We start from the raw sequence: 18,173 nt of genomic DNA, 5'->3' as shown, positions 1-18,173 counted from the left end.
TGGTTTTTGCCGCTGGTCAGAGACGTGGCGAATTCTTCCACTTCTCCAAGGGCCGGGCACACCACAGGTACTCGGCAAATGGCCGGGGGGCACTGTTCCTCAAGTCCCACATACAGGCGTGTTCTCAGGCTTTGGGGCCACCTGTCTCCATGCTGAAGCACGTCTTTAAGAACGAAGTTAATGCAGGAACGTAAGATACCATTAAGAAAAGCCGTTTACAAGTCTGAACTCTTAAAAAAAATCATTTTATTGATCCTTTACCATACAAAATTTATTCAAATTACACCCATTTGAAGTGATAAGATCACAGCTAGAGAACAGGTTACCCTGTAACAAATCTATTTACAAAATCCATCATAAAAGCTTTTTTTTTTTACATTATATTACATATTTTCTTTTTTTTTAAACTAGCATACAACACAAAGCTAAACCGATTAGTAGTTTGCCTACTCCCAATTTTGGGAGAAATACTTCCTCTTGACAAAAATCACGTACCCCGTAGGAAAAGAAATTCCCACAATCTGACAATTGCCACTCGACTCACTCTGCAAGCCATGTTCCTTCAAATCCCTCCTCTCACACGCAGGCTGTCATGCACGCATCTGAGTTCTTATTTTCTTTTTTTTCCTGAAAGCTAAAGCTTTAAATACTGCAGTTTTATTTACAGATCTACACTTAAACAACAAAAACGGAAACGAGAACCACAACAACAACAACAACAACAACAAAACCAGAAACAAAATAGAACAACTCTTAAAAAATTACAAACCCGCTAGAAAATATTCTGGCAGTGTTTACAAATTAATTGCTGTTTTTTCCTTTTTTTGTACAAAATCGCTAGATAATGAAAGTGTGAGGAGACTACGTATCAACTTAAATAAAACGATCGCTATGCACAGATCTGTACATGTGAACACACACCTAATACTGTTTGACAGCTCAAGTGTTGCCCTTTGTACACTTTTTCTTTTGTAAGGCTCACGCAGTCATAATTCGCACATGTGTAACTTTTAGCCATTTCATGTGTGAGCGTTAATAGCAGCAACTCAACGGTACCAGAAAAACCTGCATACTTAGTACTCAAAGTAACACAAATACTGTAGCACTAACCCACTTTGGGTGCCAGAGACTACGTCAGAAAGGAAAAATGGGCGATGTGAACAGAACGCAGCACGGACGGCTAATTCACGGACACCAAGCTCAGCCCACTAACTGGAAAACTCTTATGCATGAAGGAACTCTTAAGACTTATTAGTATTCCTTTCATCTTCAAAACAATAAATACGGCATTATTACATTATGGAAAGGCGTAACGAGAAAGTCAACAAAACACACAACAACCTAGCCAGGTGAGAGCTCAGTCTTTAGACTTTGGAAACAAGTCAGCTTCGTGCAGCTGGCAAAGAGAATCGTTACAGAGCCGGAAGCAGAGGCAGCTAACCAGATGAGATAAATATGGGAAATGGGGAAAAGCTTGGCATAAATGGTTTCCCATACGGGAAAAAACCCCACAGTGCATTTCCAGTAGGCACTTGACACAAAGCTCCCCCTCCCTCCCCCAGCCCAAAGCTTCATCACAGACCACACTGTTGTTTGTACCAAAGCCAGTGTGAGTGAGGGAGGAGGCTGGGGACGGAGGCCGAAGAAGAAAAAGGAGGATAATGTGCACCTTTGTTTTTCTTCCCAAACATACACCCACGCATACCCACACAAATAGTTTAAAGTGCTGGTGTCATTCGTTTTGACCCCACCACCACTTTGCATATTGTGGAAATCTACCTTGAGTAAACTGGCTGGGGCTTTCGTGGTTTTTTGTTTTTGTTTCGGTTTGTGTTTTTCCTAAGGGATTATTTTCGATTCCGTTAAACGCACGAATTGAGTGCTACGGTGTCAGGCACATAGCATTTCAATTTAACTGTTTTCGTTTTGAGGTTTTTTTTTTCTTTTTTTTTTTGTCACCTGACTCCCTCGTTTCCGTCGTCTTCAGGATCCAAGCAATGGACCTGAGGTTCCATGCCATGTGCCCAGCGGGAGAAGGGTGCCTCCCCAGGGCCCATGGGAAAGCCATTCTTGGACCTAACTGGTAGGATTTGCAGCTGACATGAAGCCTCCAACTGGGGGACACCGTTCCTGAAGAGTAAAGTGGGAGACGCCCTGGCTTCTATCGCTTCTCCTTCCGCGTAATGACTTCCCTTGGTCCAAATGACTCCTTCGTAGAGGAAGGGGAATGGGTTGTGGGCCAGGACGATCGCAGCCCCCGATGCGGTGGGAGCGCCCTGTTCTCACCAGCTTTTAAGTAAATGCCACCGACACAGTGGGGATATCTTTGTCCCCAGAGGCCTCTCCATTTGACCCCATCCTGAGAAGTGGTCTCCCTGAGTGCAGAGTAAGAGAGCCCTTGCCCCAGTCACAGGGCCGGGAAGCCCAAGGACGGAGGGATCCACACCTGCTGCTCCTTGGGACTGCTGTGTCATCTGACCTGGTTCTCCTCTCAGATGGGCCACCCGCGTCGGCGAGCGGGCCCCAGGACCAGCTGGCTCCAAGCTCCCGTCCTGGAAAAGGAAGCAGGGTGGGGTGCCACTTCTTGCAGAGGCTGTTAACCTTAGATCACACACGTTTAGATGCTCTGATCGGTAGAGGTCCTCTACGTCTCTGCTTAAATAATGTGAATTAGCAAAAACCGTTTCAAAGTAAACAATTAAATTGAAATGGTGCTGGGTGCCACAGGAATGCTTAAATGGCAGCTAAAAAAAAATGAAAAAAGAATAAAAATAAAAAGGTGAAAACAATCCACAGAAAACTCCTAAGTAAGCATTTGCTACAAATCAACTTTAAACTAACAAATACGTTGGGGGCAGGGGAATGGGAGTGGTTAATGGAGACAGGAAAATCCACAACAGCTTCCGAGTGGCAGAACTCTACCGTTCGTCTGTATCTGCAACAAATATCGGAAAAGAGGTTCTTCGTCCGGAAAAGAGGCTGTGCAGGTTCTCTTGACCTCCTACAGGACACAAGGTCCATAGCTTACACTGAATTATGACAGTAATTTAAATATTCCTAAGAAGAGCTGAAGAAATCCATTTCATACTTTGCATGACTTCAAGTTTACAGTTCCTGCCGTTCCGTTCCATATTAGCAGACCCCAAAGACATGCAATCCGCGGAGAAGGCACGGCTTGAAATGCTATTAAGGAAGATTGCTGTTCTCGAGTGGGCCAGGTGGCCAGACCCCATTCCACAGCGCATCCGTCAGGCACAGCAAGCCAATCCGGGAGGGAGGGAAGAAAAATACGGGTGAGAGACACCTGATTGCACATTTTCTCAATTGCTGACTCATCCAGGAGAATTTTGGAGCCTGGAGCAAAGCAGGGCTTTCCCAAGGGAGCCTGCGACTGTGCGTTTAGACAAAAAAAAAAACAAAAACAAAAAAGGAAAAACCCAACCAAAAAAAAAAAAAAAAAGGCAAACACCCCCCCCCCCTTTAACCTTTTAAATTCATTAAAATGTCAGCTTTGTTCTGAAGTTTGTAGTTTACTTCATGATACTATCTCGGAGGAAGAAGGTAGGAAGGGACAACACTGCATGACAGATGTTCTGGTTCCATAATAAAAAAATATTGGTTTATAAGGGGAGGTCACACAAAGCATAATCAACTACACATGAAGTCTTCCACAAGCGGGAGCTTCTCCAAATCATAAGCATCGAAGAGATCGCTGATGCCTTCTTCCTCCCCGAGGCTTAGGAGATAGTCTTCTTGGAGCAGGGGAGGCAGTAAGTTCACAAATGGTCCTTCTAGGTTGGAAGGAATTTGGTCCTCAGTCTGCTGTAAGAGGTTGGCTGGGGAGGCCAAAGGAGAAAGGTTTGCCATAGAAATCGAACAATCGCTATGTCCTGAGTTGGTTGAAGCCAAGTCTGAGGGAAAAAAAAAAAATTGGAGGAAACCAAAAAGTAAGTTAGGAGACAAGTCACACCAACTTGTTGGAAGACTATGCACGGGCTGTTATAAAAGCCGGGACCTTCTGGAAGGACAATCAGATGCCCCTGTGGTCCAGCCCATCTCGTGCACCGTGACTGACAGCCTTTCTCTGTTCTGGTCTAACTCACTCAACTTTTGGGATGCCTACGGTTAGCAAACAAGAATACAAATCGTTTCAAAGATTAGAGGCTAACAAGTTCAAACACTTCTCTCTGCTATCCGCTGGTCAATATTTAAAGGAAAACAAAACAAAACATACATGCTGAAAAGCTGGCTTCCTTGTAGGGATTCAATGGATTTTCACTTAGTCTTTTTTGAACTAACTTTTTTAAAGATACTTCTTAAAAACGCATGTAATAAGACATATCCGCTTTGAATGTCTGTGGCGAAAAAAGGTAATCTTTCGTTTTACCATCTGAGCTGCCGTGGCAATTACAGTGCTCAGTGTTACAAATAAGACCCGAGTCACTTAAATCGCTCCAATTCTTGCCGCTATATTGGGAGACAGTAACAGGAAAGACTGAAGACATATCCCCAGTCTGAAAGTGGAAAAAGGGCGAGAACTTAAGATACTCCTGGGGTCTGGGACGCCTGGGTGGCTCAGTTGGTTAAGCGGCTGCCTTCGGCTCAGGTCATGATCCCAGAGTCCTGGGATCGAGTCCCATATTGGGCTCCTTGCTTGGCAGGGAGCTTGCTTCTCCCTCTGCCTCTGCCTACTTGTGATCGTTCTCTCTCTGTCTCTCTCTCTCTGACAAATAAATAAAATCTTTAAAAAAAAAAAAAAAAGATACTCCTGGGGTCTTCCTCCCGTATCTTGTCCCCGTCACCCCAGGGGGAATGAGGAGAGGAGCGGAAATCAAGTTCAACTTCTTTGACAAAAGGCTCTTGGCTCCAAACTCATTCCCTTTCGCTAACATGATCTCAGAGGCATCAAGGCGAAGGTGTGTGGCCAAGTGTAGCTGATGATTCATTCAGACAGCTCACAGCTTTACTCGGCACCCCAGCGGGCTTTCCAAAACACTATAAAGGAAGCAATTTCTGCCCATAGCGAAAGCCTGAGGGACTCCGTCTGTGGGCGGAGGAGTCATTGGCTCAAGACCATGATTTGATTCTGTAACTATTCAGACTGCCTTTGAAAAGAAAAAAAAAAGTTACCTTAATAGCGTTAAATAGCAGAAGTTTTTGGTTCTTGCCTAGGCATGGTTCCGGCACCGGACGCTTCCGGTCACCTTCGTTTTTAATATAGTTTCCGAATGACAAAAGTGGAATTTTTACCTTTGGAAGGGGGTTTCGGGATATTCCCATTGTGGTCTTGGTTGTTTGTTTTCATTGGACTGTGTGTTTCTGTCTCTTCTGGACACAAATAAACCTCAATGGGCCCTTGGGTACTTGCCAAATGTATTTGTAGGCTCTATCGACAGAACAAGTGAGAAAAGTTCAAACTGAGACATGAGCTATAGTAATTTTCATCCAGAAATGGGAAGTGAGGGTAATTTTCATTGTTCATTTTGCTTCTTCCCCGTAGCATCTTCCCCCCTCCCCTCCATCAAGTGATGACTGTCATCCTCTAGAGGATGGGCCAGCAAACTGCAGCCGGAGGGCCAAATCCAGTCCATCAACTGGCTTTGTAAATAAAGTTTTATTGGCAGAGAATCATGCCCTTTCCCACTGTTTCCGGACTGCCTCTGGCTGTTTTTGTTTTTTGTTTTTTTTCTCTTGGGCTCCGATGGCAAAGTTGTGCGGTTGAGCAGAACCAACAGACTTATGGCTCACAAAGCCAAAAATATTTACTCTCTGGCCCTTTAAAGATAAAGTTTGGGGACCCCTGCCCAAGAGGAGGTGAACTGTGTTCTTTAAATATATTCCTTCTATGCAAACTATGAAAAGGTCCTTCAAGTATTTCAAAGACAGTATTTCCATATTGCTATCCCTTTATGGCAGGGCATTTTTATGTGAACTTTAATAACTACTGGATGAAGAGTATTCTTAAGTGCTAGGAGCAGTGTTTAATAAGAGAATGCAGCATACTAACAACTGAAATTCTTCTTCATCTGGGTCATAGTTCTATTATTATCATTTAGGTGAGAACTCTACCCTAGATGGGAGCTTGTGACTCTCACTCTCTTTTTATTTTCTATGCATTTCCTTTTTGCTTATTCTTATAGTTAGGGTCCAGGCGTATATTAGCAAAGATTATCAGAGGCTAATCACAAAATATGCTCCTTACTTTCTTATAGTATTCTCATCTACCAATTCAGCCAAAGTCATATGTGATTTCTTAAAAGTAAACATGTTTTAAAAGATAAATTCTTAAAATATGCTAAGATAAGTTAGGGAGACACTTTTTTTTTTTAAGTTAGGGAGATACTTTTTTTTCTTTTTTTTAAATTAAAGTTAGGGAGATACCTTAAAACATTTATGTCTCTATTCCTGGTGGGGAACAAACCCAAGGCAATCAACATGAAATTCCCCAATGGTTGAATCAGTCAGAACCTCCAGATACCAAATATTGAGAAAGAAAAAGTACTAGAGGGACAGGGCACCATACCCTGCGTTCAAGGCCCCACGATGTTAAAATTAGACTTTTGAGACACTCGATATGTACTGAACTGTTGAAATGTTTTTGAAGTTCCAGTTAGGTAAAAGGGATGGGAAAGAACTATCGAGTGTCAGGAGAATGCATACTTGACCACACGTCAGTGATTCTTTAACTTTGGACACTCCAAAAAGATCTCTGCAGATGAACAAAGACGTTATCTCCTTACCTCTATTGGGTCAGGCACTTCAAGTCTTGTTTCTGGAGGGGCTTTGACAACTATAACAGTTTGGTCTTTAAGGCCACTAATTTTTCGAATATCTTGATATGTAACGTAAGCTAACGTAGTGAGTGTTAAGGAATGTAACCATTTAGAAGACTGACAGAACAGATGCATGGAAAAATTTTCAAGTATTTTATGACTTGTAAGAATATACTGGTCTCTCTGTCTCAATCTTTAGACACATGGGATCTCTCGCAAACCTTTTCTGGTTGATACTCAAAACAACAAGACAAATCCATAGTGTTTTCCTACTCATTTCTAAAAATGCCCATGGTGATGTAGAATGTTAAACATGGAAATAGAATAGGTAAATGATCAGAAGAAAACCCAAACCCAGTTTGGTGGGGATTTCCTAGCCAGGTTCCTCTGGAGCACGCACATTCCGTGAACTTTTGTGAAATGTTCTGTCACTCAAGTTGAAAGATGGCAGATCTCAATTTATAGAAAAAAAAAAGTAAGCTCTATTTGCCCATATAATTTTTGGAACTCTGGTAACTTCTGTCTGCTGCTTGACCGTTAGCAAACGTCTGTAGCCACGCACACGAACGCATGAGTAGCCAACAGACACAGTGGTGTAAGAACTCAGAAGATGGGTCAGGCAGACAGCTTGTTTTCTTAAGGGCACTTGGGCTGGTTGTGATTCCATACTGCCTACTAATAAGAAAGTCATCATTTCTGTTAGAAAAAAGTTATCCTTTGTACGATATCACTACTACTATTTCAGTGTTCACAAGGAAGGAAAGCAGCTTCCAAGTGCTCTGCAACCTGAATTAATTTGAGAAACGCTGTCGCAGGAAACGAGAGTGAAAGAGTATTGCACTACCCTTGGTCATGACTTCTGGGCGCTGAACAATTCTTTTAAGTGTCCTGGTGGCTGAACCTAAGAGGATATCATGAAAGACTACGGTACTTACTACATGATAGAGTATTCATGCAAGCTTGCCTGGAGGGACGAGTTTTTACTCCGCGCTACAGGAGCTCACGTAGCTCTCCTGTGAGAGCCACACAGCTCTCTTCTAGAAGGGACACGGAGTGACATGAATAACATACAATGTCTTTAGCCTGTTGTGTTTTTTATGTTAGCCCACAAAAAATGCCTAGGACAAAACAGCAAATCACATGACTCAATGAAGGCCTTTCTGCAGGTAATACAATATTAGAAAATAGAGTCTGTGATCTAACACATTTCATACAGAAACAGGGTTTAGAGAGTCAGGAGGAAATGCTTCTCTTAGAACAGTGGCTTTTAATTAGAAATTGAAGGAAGCCAGGAACGTACTGTGCTGAAAAAAAGCACATTCACCCCAAATCTATATGTATTTTTAGGGATATCTATCACAGATTGTCTTCTTTAAGTCTTAATGGTTGAGACGACAGCAAATTCAGCGCTGAGCTTGACAGGACAGCTCAGGCAAGAGTCTGGGTCTTAGGTCACCATGTACCTCGTCAAGGAAGCCAACTGTTGCCTTCATACGAGACTCGACAGTTCTGAGTTTTTACTGAGAACATGGAAAAACCGATAACCAGGTGCCTACCCCACAAGCCCACTGTCAAAAGCTACGTGACAAGTACTTATTAAAATAAAAACTCATCTACAGTTACCCAACATCCTGCAGGAAGGAAAATTTCAACACATTTGTGAACAAGCTGTACCACATTCGGAACCGAATGGTGAATTGAAATAAATTGTGCAAACACGTTTTCTAATCTTACAAACTTAAAAGTACTTCCACTGTGGCTCCCTCCTGAATTTGCTTTTTTGGGTTAGCAGCTCCCCGCAAGGAAGCTTTCAGTGTCTGCAACAAAGGCCCCAGAGGAAGCTGGTGTTGTCAACGAGGCTGTAAGCTGCACATTCCAGAAAGCTGCCAATCACATGTAACCACCCTGTCTCGTCCTCCACGGGGCTCCCAGCTAAAGGGTGAATGAAACAGCCCGACTAGAGCTATTCTTGTTTCTTCCCCCATAAGCCCACTCTGGCTGCCACTGGGGGTTCAAATCACCACACCTCTTCTCCACCTCACTAATCATTGGTGGGCAAGATCAATCCTGTGGTCGACAGAAAATGAGTAATCGCGGTTTCAAAAAACTGCCTCAGTTGGACAATAAGTGTCCCCCTACCCTCCAAGGGAAAGCCTCTCAGACATAAAAGGTAATGTGGAACAATCAGAAGTGGGGAACACAACTCAAGAGGTGGGGTTTCTTAAAATACTGGCGTCAGCTTCTACGCGTAACTGGGAATATTGCAAAATCTTCTTGTCAATGCGACAAAGTCGTCTTTCTCCCTTTTGTCGGGAGTGAGATGACGCACAGCGAGTTTTCCTGTGATGGCCAACAGATTGTCAGCCAGTTGACAAGAACTGGCTTTTAACACTATTTCTGAGGACCAATGTCTGTAAATGGATGGATAGACTGAGATGTCTCAGGCATCAGGGATGGGAGGGTGGGTGATTCAGAAATCAGTTTCTGGGGTTGAGCATCAGCATTAACACACGGTTAGAGGCTACAGAGTGATTTTTCTAGGCTCTTCGTTCCTTCAGCTATAGCTCAGACAGATTCAACAAATTCCCATTGCTCCAATATCTGATGAAAAGAAAATAGAATGTGAGAACCCCAACAGTGACAGCGAACGCCCACCAGAAATCTGGGGAGACAGAGAGGGAGCTGCTGGTTGTTGTCATTAATATTAACGCTGACACCTTATCTATCTTAGAACAGTGCTGCCCGACGCACTGCGTGTGTCCGTATGTCCTCAACCACACGTAAAGAACGTGCGTTAACCACAGTAAATTCTACCTGTGCAGAAGAGTCAGCCTGTCAACACTGGCTGTGTTCTAGAAGGCACTAACCCCCCAGGAACAGGTGCACAAAGGATATCTTTGGTTCTCTGAGTCTTCGGTTAGCAGTTTGAGGTCCAGGGTGCAGCTTTGGATCAGTTCATCTAATTTCTTCTCTTCCTGGCTGAGCTCGGTCACTTCCTTGGACAGGCCTTGACACTGGGCCAGCATGCCCCCATCTTCAGACAGACTGCAGCCCCTGGGAACCCAAACACAGACTCTTTGTAGCTGCTTGGGGGCCAAGTCAGGGGGAGCATGCGGGGGAGGGGCAGTGAGAAATGGTCCTTTTTTTTTTTTTTAAAAGATTTTATTTATTTATTTGACAGACAGAGATCACAAGCAGGCAGAGAAGCAGGCACAGAGAGAGAGAGGAGGAAGCAGGCTCCCTGGGAGCAGAGAGCCCGATGCGGGGCTCGATCCCAGGACCCTGAGATCATAACCTGAGCCGAAGACAGAGGCTTTAACCCACTGAGCCACCCAGGCGCCCCCCGAGAAATGGTCCTTTTGAGGAAGATGTTCCCCCTTGACACAGGGGGACACACTTGTTAGCCAAGTGTTAATATCAGAACATTTATACTTTTGTATTTACTTTTTGTCCACACAGTCCTTCACCTTTCACACCACAGAAATTAAGTGGAGGGCAAAAAAACCCAGTAAACCCCCAACACTGTAATTTCCAGGTTTCTTTCCTCCAGGAGGCCTGTTTTTTCAGAAGGCTCAAATTCAAAGGGCAAAGGAGGAACCCCTGCCTGCCACATGCCTCCCGGGAGGAAAGAGAAACAAAGGGTGGAAAAAAGGATAAAGAGATATTGAGAGATAGAAAAATGTGAAAGAAAAGAGGAGTGGTTCAAAGTCAACAGAATATCATTCGGGAAGCACAAAAGACCTAGGTAGCTCCTGCGGGTCTTCTAGCAACCACGGAAAAGGAGGTTAAGGGAACAGATGTGTGCGCTGTACACGTGAACAAAGACCACTACCCAACAGGTTTCTCTAAACCACAGGCCAAAATGGGTCACTGAATTGTCACAAAACTCCCTAAAAGTACAAAAAGTTCCCTGCACTCAAATCATGTTTGAGGGAGTCTTTTCTCAAAGCCAGACTATAACAGATTTGTTCCTTCCCACAATGCTTTCATCATTCCTCCTAAAATACCGGCCCCACGAGTGCTCCGTCCGCAATTCACAAACGAGATTAACCATACACTGAGTCACACGTGTCGGTGGATAGGGGACATGCGTTATCATCCCTGCTTTCCAGGAGGAACTGAGGCCTCTAAGTCTTGCCTCCGTTTACGCAGAAAGCGAGCTGACCCACCCTTAGAGCCACGGATGAAGATACGTGGCCATGGGACAGCTACACGGCTGTGTTCATATAGAGCCGTGGTTTATTTCCAAACCCCTGTTAGAGACGAGCCGGAGACATGGGCCAGCGTCCTTCAGATGACACACGTGAGCTCACGCGCCTCCCGGGTGCAGAGGAACTGCACCCTCATAGAGTGGGCAGGGACCCCCTTGCCGGAGGCCAACCCAACGTCTCCGACTGCATCTAGAGGGCAAAGAGCCCTTGGTCCTCGGCTGGGGGCTCAGGGGCAGCAGGGAAGAGCCTGCGGAAGCAGCGCGGGGGTGAACGTGGCGCCGGGGCTCATACTCACATCCACTGCACGTTGTTCTTCGACTTCTTCTTGATGAGGTGGATGCCTTCTAGCACGTTGGTGATGTCGTAGATTCTCCTCTTTTGCACCTTCAGCACCTCCGCCGCCTTGTTCAAATCCAAGACCCCGTCGGGGGACTGGCTCAGCAGCTGAATGAACTTCTTGGTGAGCAGACCAAGGGATGTATCATACCGTGTTTTTTCTGAGGGAGATTTTGGAGCTTAAAGAAAAACAAAAGCCGAGCGGGTGGGGGGGATAGGGGGAAAGGTAAAGAAATGAAGGGTTTCTCTGCAGGTAGGCGAGTCCTCTTTCCCGCTGCAGCCCAAGTATTAGCATCAAAGCAAAGTCACTGCCAGTGTTCTCGGTAAGTTACAGAAAGCTACGAAATGGCTTTATTAGAAAAGGAAGGGACAGTACGAATTCCCAGGAGCTCCGACTTGGCCTCACCCTCCTCCCTGGGTCTAGGGAGGTGTCCCGCACACAGCAGGTCTCAACATTATCTGCAGAATGAATGAAAACGTGCTATGGTCTCCAAGCACCAGCACACGCAGAGCCCAGCCCACGGGGGCCGGGGCTGCGAATCTCTCCTGCATTTCGTTTTCATGATGGGGGTGGTTGGGGGGCTCAGCCCGACCCCCCGCAACCGGCTCTGAGGGTCCATGGTCTGTGTGTATCTGGGACCTGGGCACCAGCATTCATGTCAATGAAGGATACCCAACCGGTCTTGCCATCGACTCGCCCCATCCTTCCTGCATGTTACATCCTCATTCAATATCATATTTATTCTGTTGGGCGGGTGTTCATGGCACAGGTTTGGGGACGGCCTGATTCGTAAACTCCAGGAAAGGGGAGAACAAAGTCTAATTTAGCATCTCCGTTAAACGCCAGAGACATAAAGGATGATTTCGTTGTTTCCCACCTACTTCTCTCTCTCTCGTCAAAGAAACAGTCAGTGGCAAGGAAAACCAGCTGCCATGGTTGGGTTCTGGTCCATTCTGACAGCGTCTTGTGCAGAGCCCGAGGACGAGGCGGGCGCAGACCTGACTGACCCTGGCACAGTTTTATGCCCAGGGAGCCTGGTCTCCAAAGTGATGTCCGTGAAGGGAAGTTAAAATTAAATTTGATTATAGAAGGGGGCCAGGGAGCTTGTATTCCGAGCTGAAAAATGACACCGCACGCATTTAATAAGGCCTCCTCCCGAGTCAGTATTCAGGGACTGAAGGGACCCTACAGCGTCTGTGGGGTGTCTGTGCAGATGCTCTGTTATTTTCTGGTCGGGAACAGAGAGAGAAGTAGAAAAGGACACAACGTGCCACAATTATCCCCACCTTGGCACCCCTCAGCCAGCAGCTTTGAAAGGTGGGAAACCCACACGGAGGAGAATCTGAGACCAAAGGGATCCTTACTTTTTGGACTATCTGGACTTCGCAGGGCGGCTCTTCCTTTGCCCTTGGGGGTTTTTAAGCCATCTGCGAGGTACTGATGACCGCTTTCTCCCAGCTCCAGCCTTCGCTTTGCCTGCAACAGGAAAGTGCAATCGTTCATCACCGGTCACGGGGGCGATCACAAGCAGTGGGGCCGTCTGGGACCCAGCCCAGCCAAACGGGGTGCTGGCCCCTCTGCTCTGCCTCACCCAGGACCCTGTCATGCCCTCCGGCCAGCTGCTGGCTCCAGGTCTGCGCCGGCGTCGAAATGCTCTCCACCTGCAAGGGATTACCCGTCTAGGCTCAGATGGACCCGTCCACTGGTCCTTTAGGGTTAGGTCACGGGCCACTCTGCTTACCCCCTCACTGATTCCACACTATGTGCCAGGCGTGGGGTGAGACAGTCAGACCACAGCAGGCACCCTGGAACGTAAATTTGCTTTTCCCTTGCGACACTCTGCCGCCGACCTTCATTCATCTCTGATCTAGCTCGGACCTCTTTCCTTATGCTTCCCCCAAACACTCTGTGTTTCTGTGTATTATAACACTCATTGGATAGAAGGGTTATTTTACTTATCTGTTTCTCATTTCCTTTAAGGCAGAGACTGTTTCCCATTTATCTTTGTATACCTAGGGTTTGGCAAGGAGCCTGGGTTTCTGTAGGTATTCAATCACTCTCTCTCTATACATATATTTATGTTTAACGAAAGAATGATTAAACAGTAACACAGCTAGTCACAGACTGCAAACGGTCATTCATCAGAATAACAAAAATGCAAATGCTCAATCTTGGGCTTCCACTAGTATTCCTATCTCCATTTTTGTCATCAAACCAGGCAAATGAGGATTCTTCATTCAGTTTTTTCTTTTATTTTAGGGAAGGGAAGGGCAGAGGGAAAGAATCTTAAACAGCCTCCATGCCTGGCATGGAGCCCCCCATGGGGCTTGATCTCAGACCCTGAGATCATGACCTGAGCTGAAATCAAGAGTCGGATGCTTAATTGACTGAGCCACCCAGGCACCCCTTCATCCAAGTTTTTCATCTAATTTAATTTTACTTAAAAAAAAAAAAAAAAACTCTGTAGTATCTGTGGACTGGGCACTGGGCTTAGGGAACAGAGGTAAAGCAAGATGGGTTAGAGCGTCTGCCTCCCCAGCCTGTAGAGTCCAAGAGAGGAGACAGATAATTAAGTGACTGTTGTGTACGGTGGGATGGGTTTTGGACAGAAGGAGCACCGACTAGACACCCGGCATGGCCACGTTCTTCTTGTGAGGGGACGCACAATTTCAACATAACCCCTCATGACACGGAAACGGAGGGATAACTTATCAGCTGAGGACAGAGATGCAGCCTCTCTACAGAAAGTTACCCGCGAATCTTGCTGTGTTCGCTCCCCCAGTCCCCAGCCACGTATGGCCTCACCGGAGCAGCATGCGCTCGACGAGCTCCAGCTCAACGCTGGAGGTCGAAAACTTAGCCCAGGAAAGGGTAAAGGATCTCACCAGTCGTTTTTACACAGATTACATGTTACATTTTGGCTTTATGAACTATGATTAAATCAGATCGTATGAAAATTATTATTCTGTCTATCTATGTATATAATTTTTACCCTGTGGCTTGCCTTTTTTCTGTTGGGCAATGCTGGGCTGAACTTCACCCTAACGGCTTAGGAATGACATCTGGCAGATTTCTTAACATCATTTTCCCCTCCCAAATATTCAGTCAAATCCTTGTGTGAGCCTGTTGTTATGGTTGGCCCGGAGAACATGCCCTCCTCATGAGGCAAAAGCTCCCTGATTGTTTTGGGGAGCGGTCCTCCCTGGTGCTAGCCCAAGTGCGTTGTGCCCCGAGGTAACCCCGGCCTGGCTGATCTTTGTATTCTTACCCCCCCCCCAATAATAGCCGCGGTGAGCTGCATATGACCAAAGCGGGGTGAACAAAGGCCAACCCCAGGGATGCTTCTGGAACTCCTGGCAAGGTGTTGTGCCTTCCCCGGAAGGTTGACATCAGCCAGAAGCTATGGAGAATGGAGGGCCCACGGGGCGAGTGCAGTGGAGAAATGGAGAGAGAGGGTCTGAGGCTGTCCTTCAAAAGTCTGAATCAAGGTCATATGCTAGGGGCCACGATTGGTCTTTGCCTCAGATTTCTCCGTAGCATTAGCCCATAACATCTCCTTTTTGCTTAAAGCTCTTCGAGTTAGGGAAATGAAAGTGTGGTGTTGCAAGCGACAGCCTGTGGGACGGGCTGAGTCGAGCTGAGCCCCGGTGCAATGGGGAGCTGGCAAGCCTCATTCCGGAGTGGCAGAGCGGGTGGGTCACTTCTGGGGCCTTCAGGAAATTACCTACGAGAGACCTCATTTGAAGCTTGCCTGAAAGTCGAGAGGGGAACAGCTTTGCTATGGAGGCCTTTTCTCTCCATAGAAAGCAATCCGGGAGATACAGAGCTGTATTCCCTCCATGCGAAGGGCCCCGGAAGGAAGCCAAATGGGAAAAGAGCTTGGGACCTAGAACTCTTGGGCCCCGAAGTCTCAAAGTCTATATAATCTCCCCGAACACTGGCAAGAAAGAACCACCCACAGGCTAGCCGCCTGGGGCACATTACTTTTGTCTCCCCATCTAGGCTATTGTTCCAAATTGCTTTGAGGCAAAGTCCTATGGAAGCCCTAAACTGTAGGCTGGGGAAATTCCCAGAGATCAGTTGCTAAGAAACAGAGGTCCAACTTCAAGGACCAGGACCAGGCAAGTTGTGCGCCTCTGGATCGTTGATCCGATCTAAATACTAGGTAGAAAATCTACAAAATCTTAAAGGCAATTCTACTGCCAGAGAATCCTGAAGTCCAGAAAGCAAAGGTCTAAGATAGCTCAGCCTCTAAGGGAATCAATCACCAAGCCCCTACGCCTACAGCAAGAAAGGAGCAGTGGAGGGAGGTCAGCGCCAGCAAATCCTCCTGGAGGGTAGAAATCGAGGCGGTCCTACGGGCTGCACCAACAGTCATCGTCCCGCCAAGTCTCCCAGCGCCTGGAATTTACTGCTGTGCAGGAGACAGGGCGTGCTTCAGGAGGTGATCGCTGTGTCATCTCCCTTCTCCCACTGGACGCTTCTGGTAGCCTATCCCGTGAGCCTTCGTCCAGGGTGCAGTGGCAGGGGCTGAATGGATTTGAGAGGAACACACAGTACTGACTACCTGTAGCTCCCAGACCTGGGGACGGACGGGCACAGTAACTGGGCTCTCTCTTGGGAAAGGGCCAAACACTCTAGTCTGTGACGGAGCAGCGTGACGTCAACGCTTACCTTAACAAAGGCAAGCACTGGTTAAAAAACCCGAAAACCTGGTTAAAAAACCTGGTTAAAAAGCCCGAAAAAACTGGATGGGAGGTTTTAAACAGTACAGGTGGTCTCTGCTCACACCAGGGCAGATGGAAATCTCTCTCAGTCAGCTCCATTTTTGTTTGCTTAGGGTGACCATCTCCCTGAACTGGGGGTTACTCTGCTTACAAAGAGACCTTCATATCCCAGGGCCCCACCGGTAAAGCAACACATCTGCCTGGTGCTCAGCAGAAGGCCAAGCCATCGGGTCCTCACTGAGAGTAAAGGCCGGACAGGAGGACTGTGCCACGGGTCACCCCCACTGGCATCTTCCCGAGGCTTTTATTATAAAGGAACCATGTGCTAATTTAAGAACCTCAGCCCAAACGGGATGATGTGCTTCTGTAATGAACAGTTGTACTGTTAAATTTCTGAAAATGTATATATATAAGTAATAGAAATAACTGTCAGGCAGCCAAGCGGTGGGCTGTGAGGGGGAATATCCCATTTCTGCCTGCCTGGCCCCTATTTTTCCCTTTGGGAAAGAAACTTCTCCACAGTCCTTGGTTCAGGTGGTTTCTTTGTCTCTCAGCCTGACAAGCAAAAACCCCGATGTTGTTCAACACCTCATCCTGACCCCTCCCATCAGGGGCTCAAAGGAGAGGACTGCAATCTGGGCCCACCAATCACTGCATTCCAGTCCCTTGGCTAATGGGCCTACGACCAAGGCAGGAGAATTAGCCAGTGCAGGGACTTTGGTTAGAAACGGTGGGTTCTCATCACTGGGAGTTCGTAGGACATAAGCCTGGAGCCACCTGGGTAATGAACCAACAGGGAAGCAAAGAGATGGGGAGAGACTTAGTCCCAGTACCTTCGAGGGAGGTGCTAGATAGAGCCACGCCCAGAAGCAGGTCTACCCAAGACTTCCACTGGTGCGAACCAACACATTCCCTTTCTTGGTAGAAGAAGACTGAGTTAGATCACCGCCATTTGCAACCCTGTGTCCTGAAGGAGCCAGTCTGCCAGCATTAGCTAGAACACGAGGAGCGTCTGTGGACGGACACATTGTCACACACCGTTCACTGCTTTCCATCTCATCACGGGATCTCATTTTCACGACATCCCCAGAAGGTAGTTGCTATTATTATTTCCTATCCTACAGGAGAAGATGGAGGTTTGGAGCGTTTGAGTAACTCTTCTGAGATCCCACGGTCAGTAAATACGCATACTCCAAGGTTGACGCCTACAACAGCTTTACGAAATGACTGTGAAAACCTGCCACGTAAGAATATTTGAAAAGTTTCACTAAACTGATGCCATCTTACTCTATGGTAAACGTAGACTTTTACTTGATTCATAATTTTTAAGAACTTCCCTTTACACAATAAACACACGAGGAAATTCAAAGAGCGCAAATGCGCTTATGAGAAAAGCACATTTTTCTCCCTGCTCCTGGTCCTGTTCCCTTCCTCAAAGGCAAGACTGTTCAGTTCCTTTGATATCCTTTTTTTTTTTAAAGATTTTATTTATTTGAAAGAGAGAGAGTGAACACACAGGTGGGGAAGGCACAGAGGGAGAAGAATCAGACTCCCGACTGGGCAGGGAGCCTGACGCGGGGCTCGATCCCATGACCCTGAGGTCATGACCTGAACTGAAATCAAGAGGCAGACGCTCAACCAACTGAGTCACCCAGGCGCCCCCCCCCCCCTTGATAATCTTTTAGACAGACTACGGAATTACAAGTATGTATACAGGTCTATACCATGCACCCTATAAAGAAATTGTACACAAATGATGGTAAACCACACATTACTCTATTCACACATCTTCAAGTCTGACCTATCGGTACACAGAATGACTTTATTCTTCATAGCTACAGAATACTGGATTGATTAGTACACCATGATTTATCTAACCAAACACTTACTAATGGACATCCAACACGCTTCTAGAAAAGACTACATTTTCCCAGTAAGCATTCATGACGGCATTTTGGAGTAGTTATTACCATATCCACCTTGCACCAAGGAAGAGAAGGTAAGGATGTACCTAACGTCACCAGGATTTGAGCCCATGCCTTCCCTGGACTGATGGAAAGGTCCCTCCTCTGTTGCCATAGCAATTTTCAGGGCGCCACGGCCTCATTTTGCCATCATAACTCAC

The 18,173-nt window shown here is 46.4% G+C and overlaps 1 protein-coding gene across 3 annotated transcripts in view; it reads right to left on the bottom strand.

The window, feature by feature from the left end:
* Positions 1-226: 226 nt before the first annotated feature.
* The window catches only part of E2F3 (E2F transcription factor 3), a 73,953-nt gene continuing 56,006 nt past the window's right edge, over positions 227-18,173 (bottom strand). For 2 of the 3 annotated variants that reach the window (XM_046005995.1, XM_046005996.1), the window contains exons 2-7: positions 12,686-12,797; positions 11,280-11,481; positions 9,669-9,827; positions 6,741-6,855; positions 5,251-5,386; positions 227-3,911 (exon numbers count right to left, since the gene is read on the bottom strand). In XM_046005995.1, the coding sequence (XP_045861951.1) occupies positions 3,649-3,911; positions 5,251-5,386; positions 6,741-6,855; positions 9,669-9,827; positions 11,280-11,481; positions 12,686-12,797 (987 nt within the window). In that variant the 3' untranslated portion in view covers positions 227-3,648. Of the gene's footprint in view, positions 3,912-5,250; positions 5,387-6,740; positions 6,856-9,668; positions 9,828-11,279; positions 11,500-12,685; positions 12,798-18,173 lie in introns of all 3 variants that reach the window. The other variant, XM_046005994.1, reaches the window with a different exon arrangement.

This window comes from Meles meles, chromosome 5 (assembly GCF_922984935.1).
Source record: "Meles meles chromosome 5, mMelMel3.1 paternal haplotype, whole genome shotgun sequence".
NCBI lineage: Eukaryota > Metazoa > Chordata > Mammalia > Carnivora > Mustelidae > Meles > Meles meles.
The sequence above is the reverse complement of the archived record's forward strand: the minus strand, read 5'-3'. Positions and strand labels throughout refer to the sequence as shown.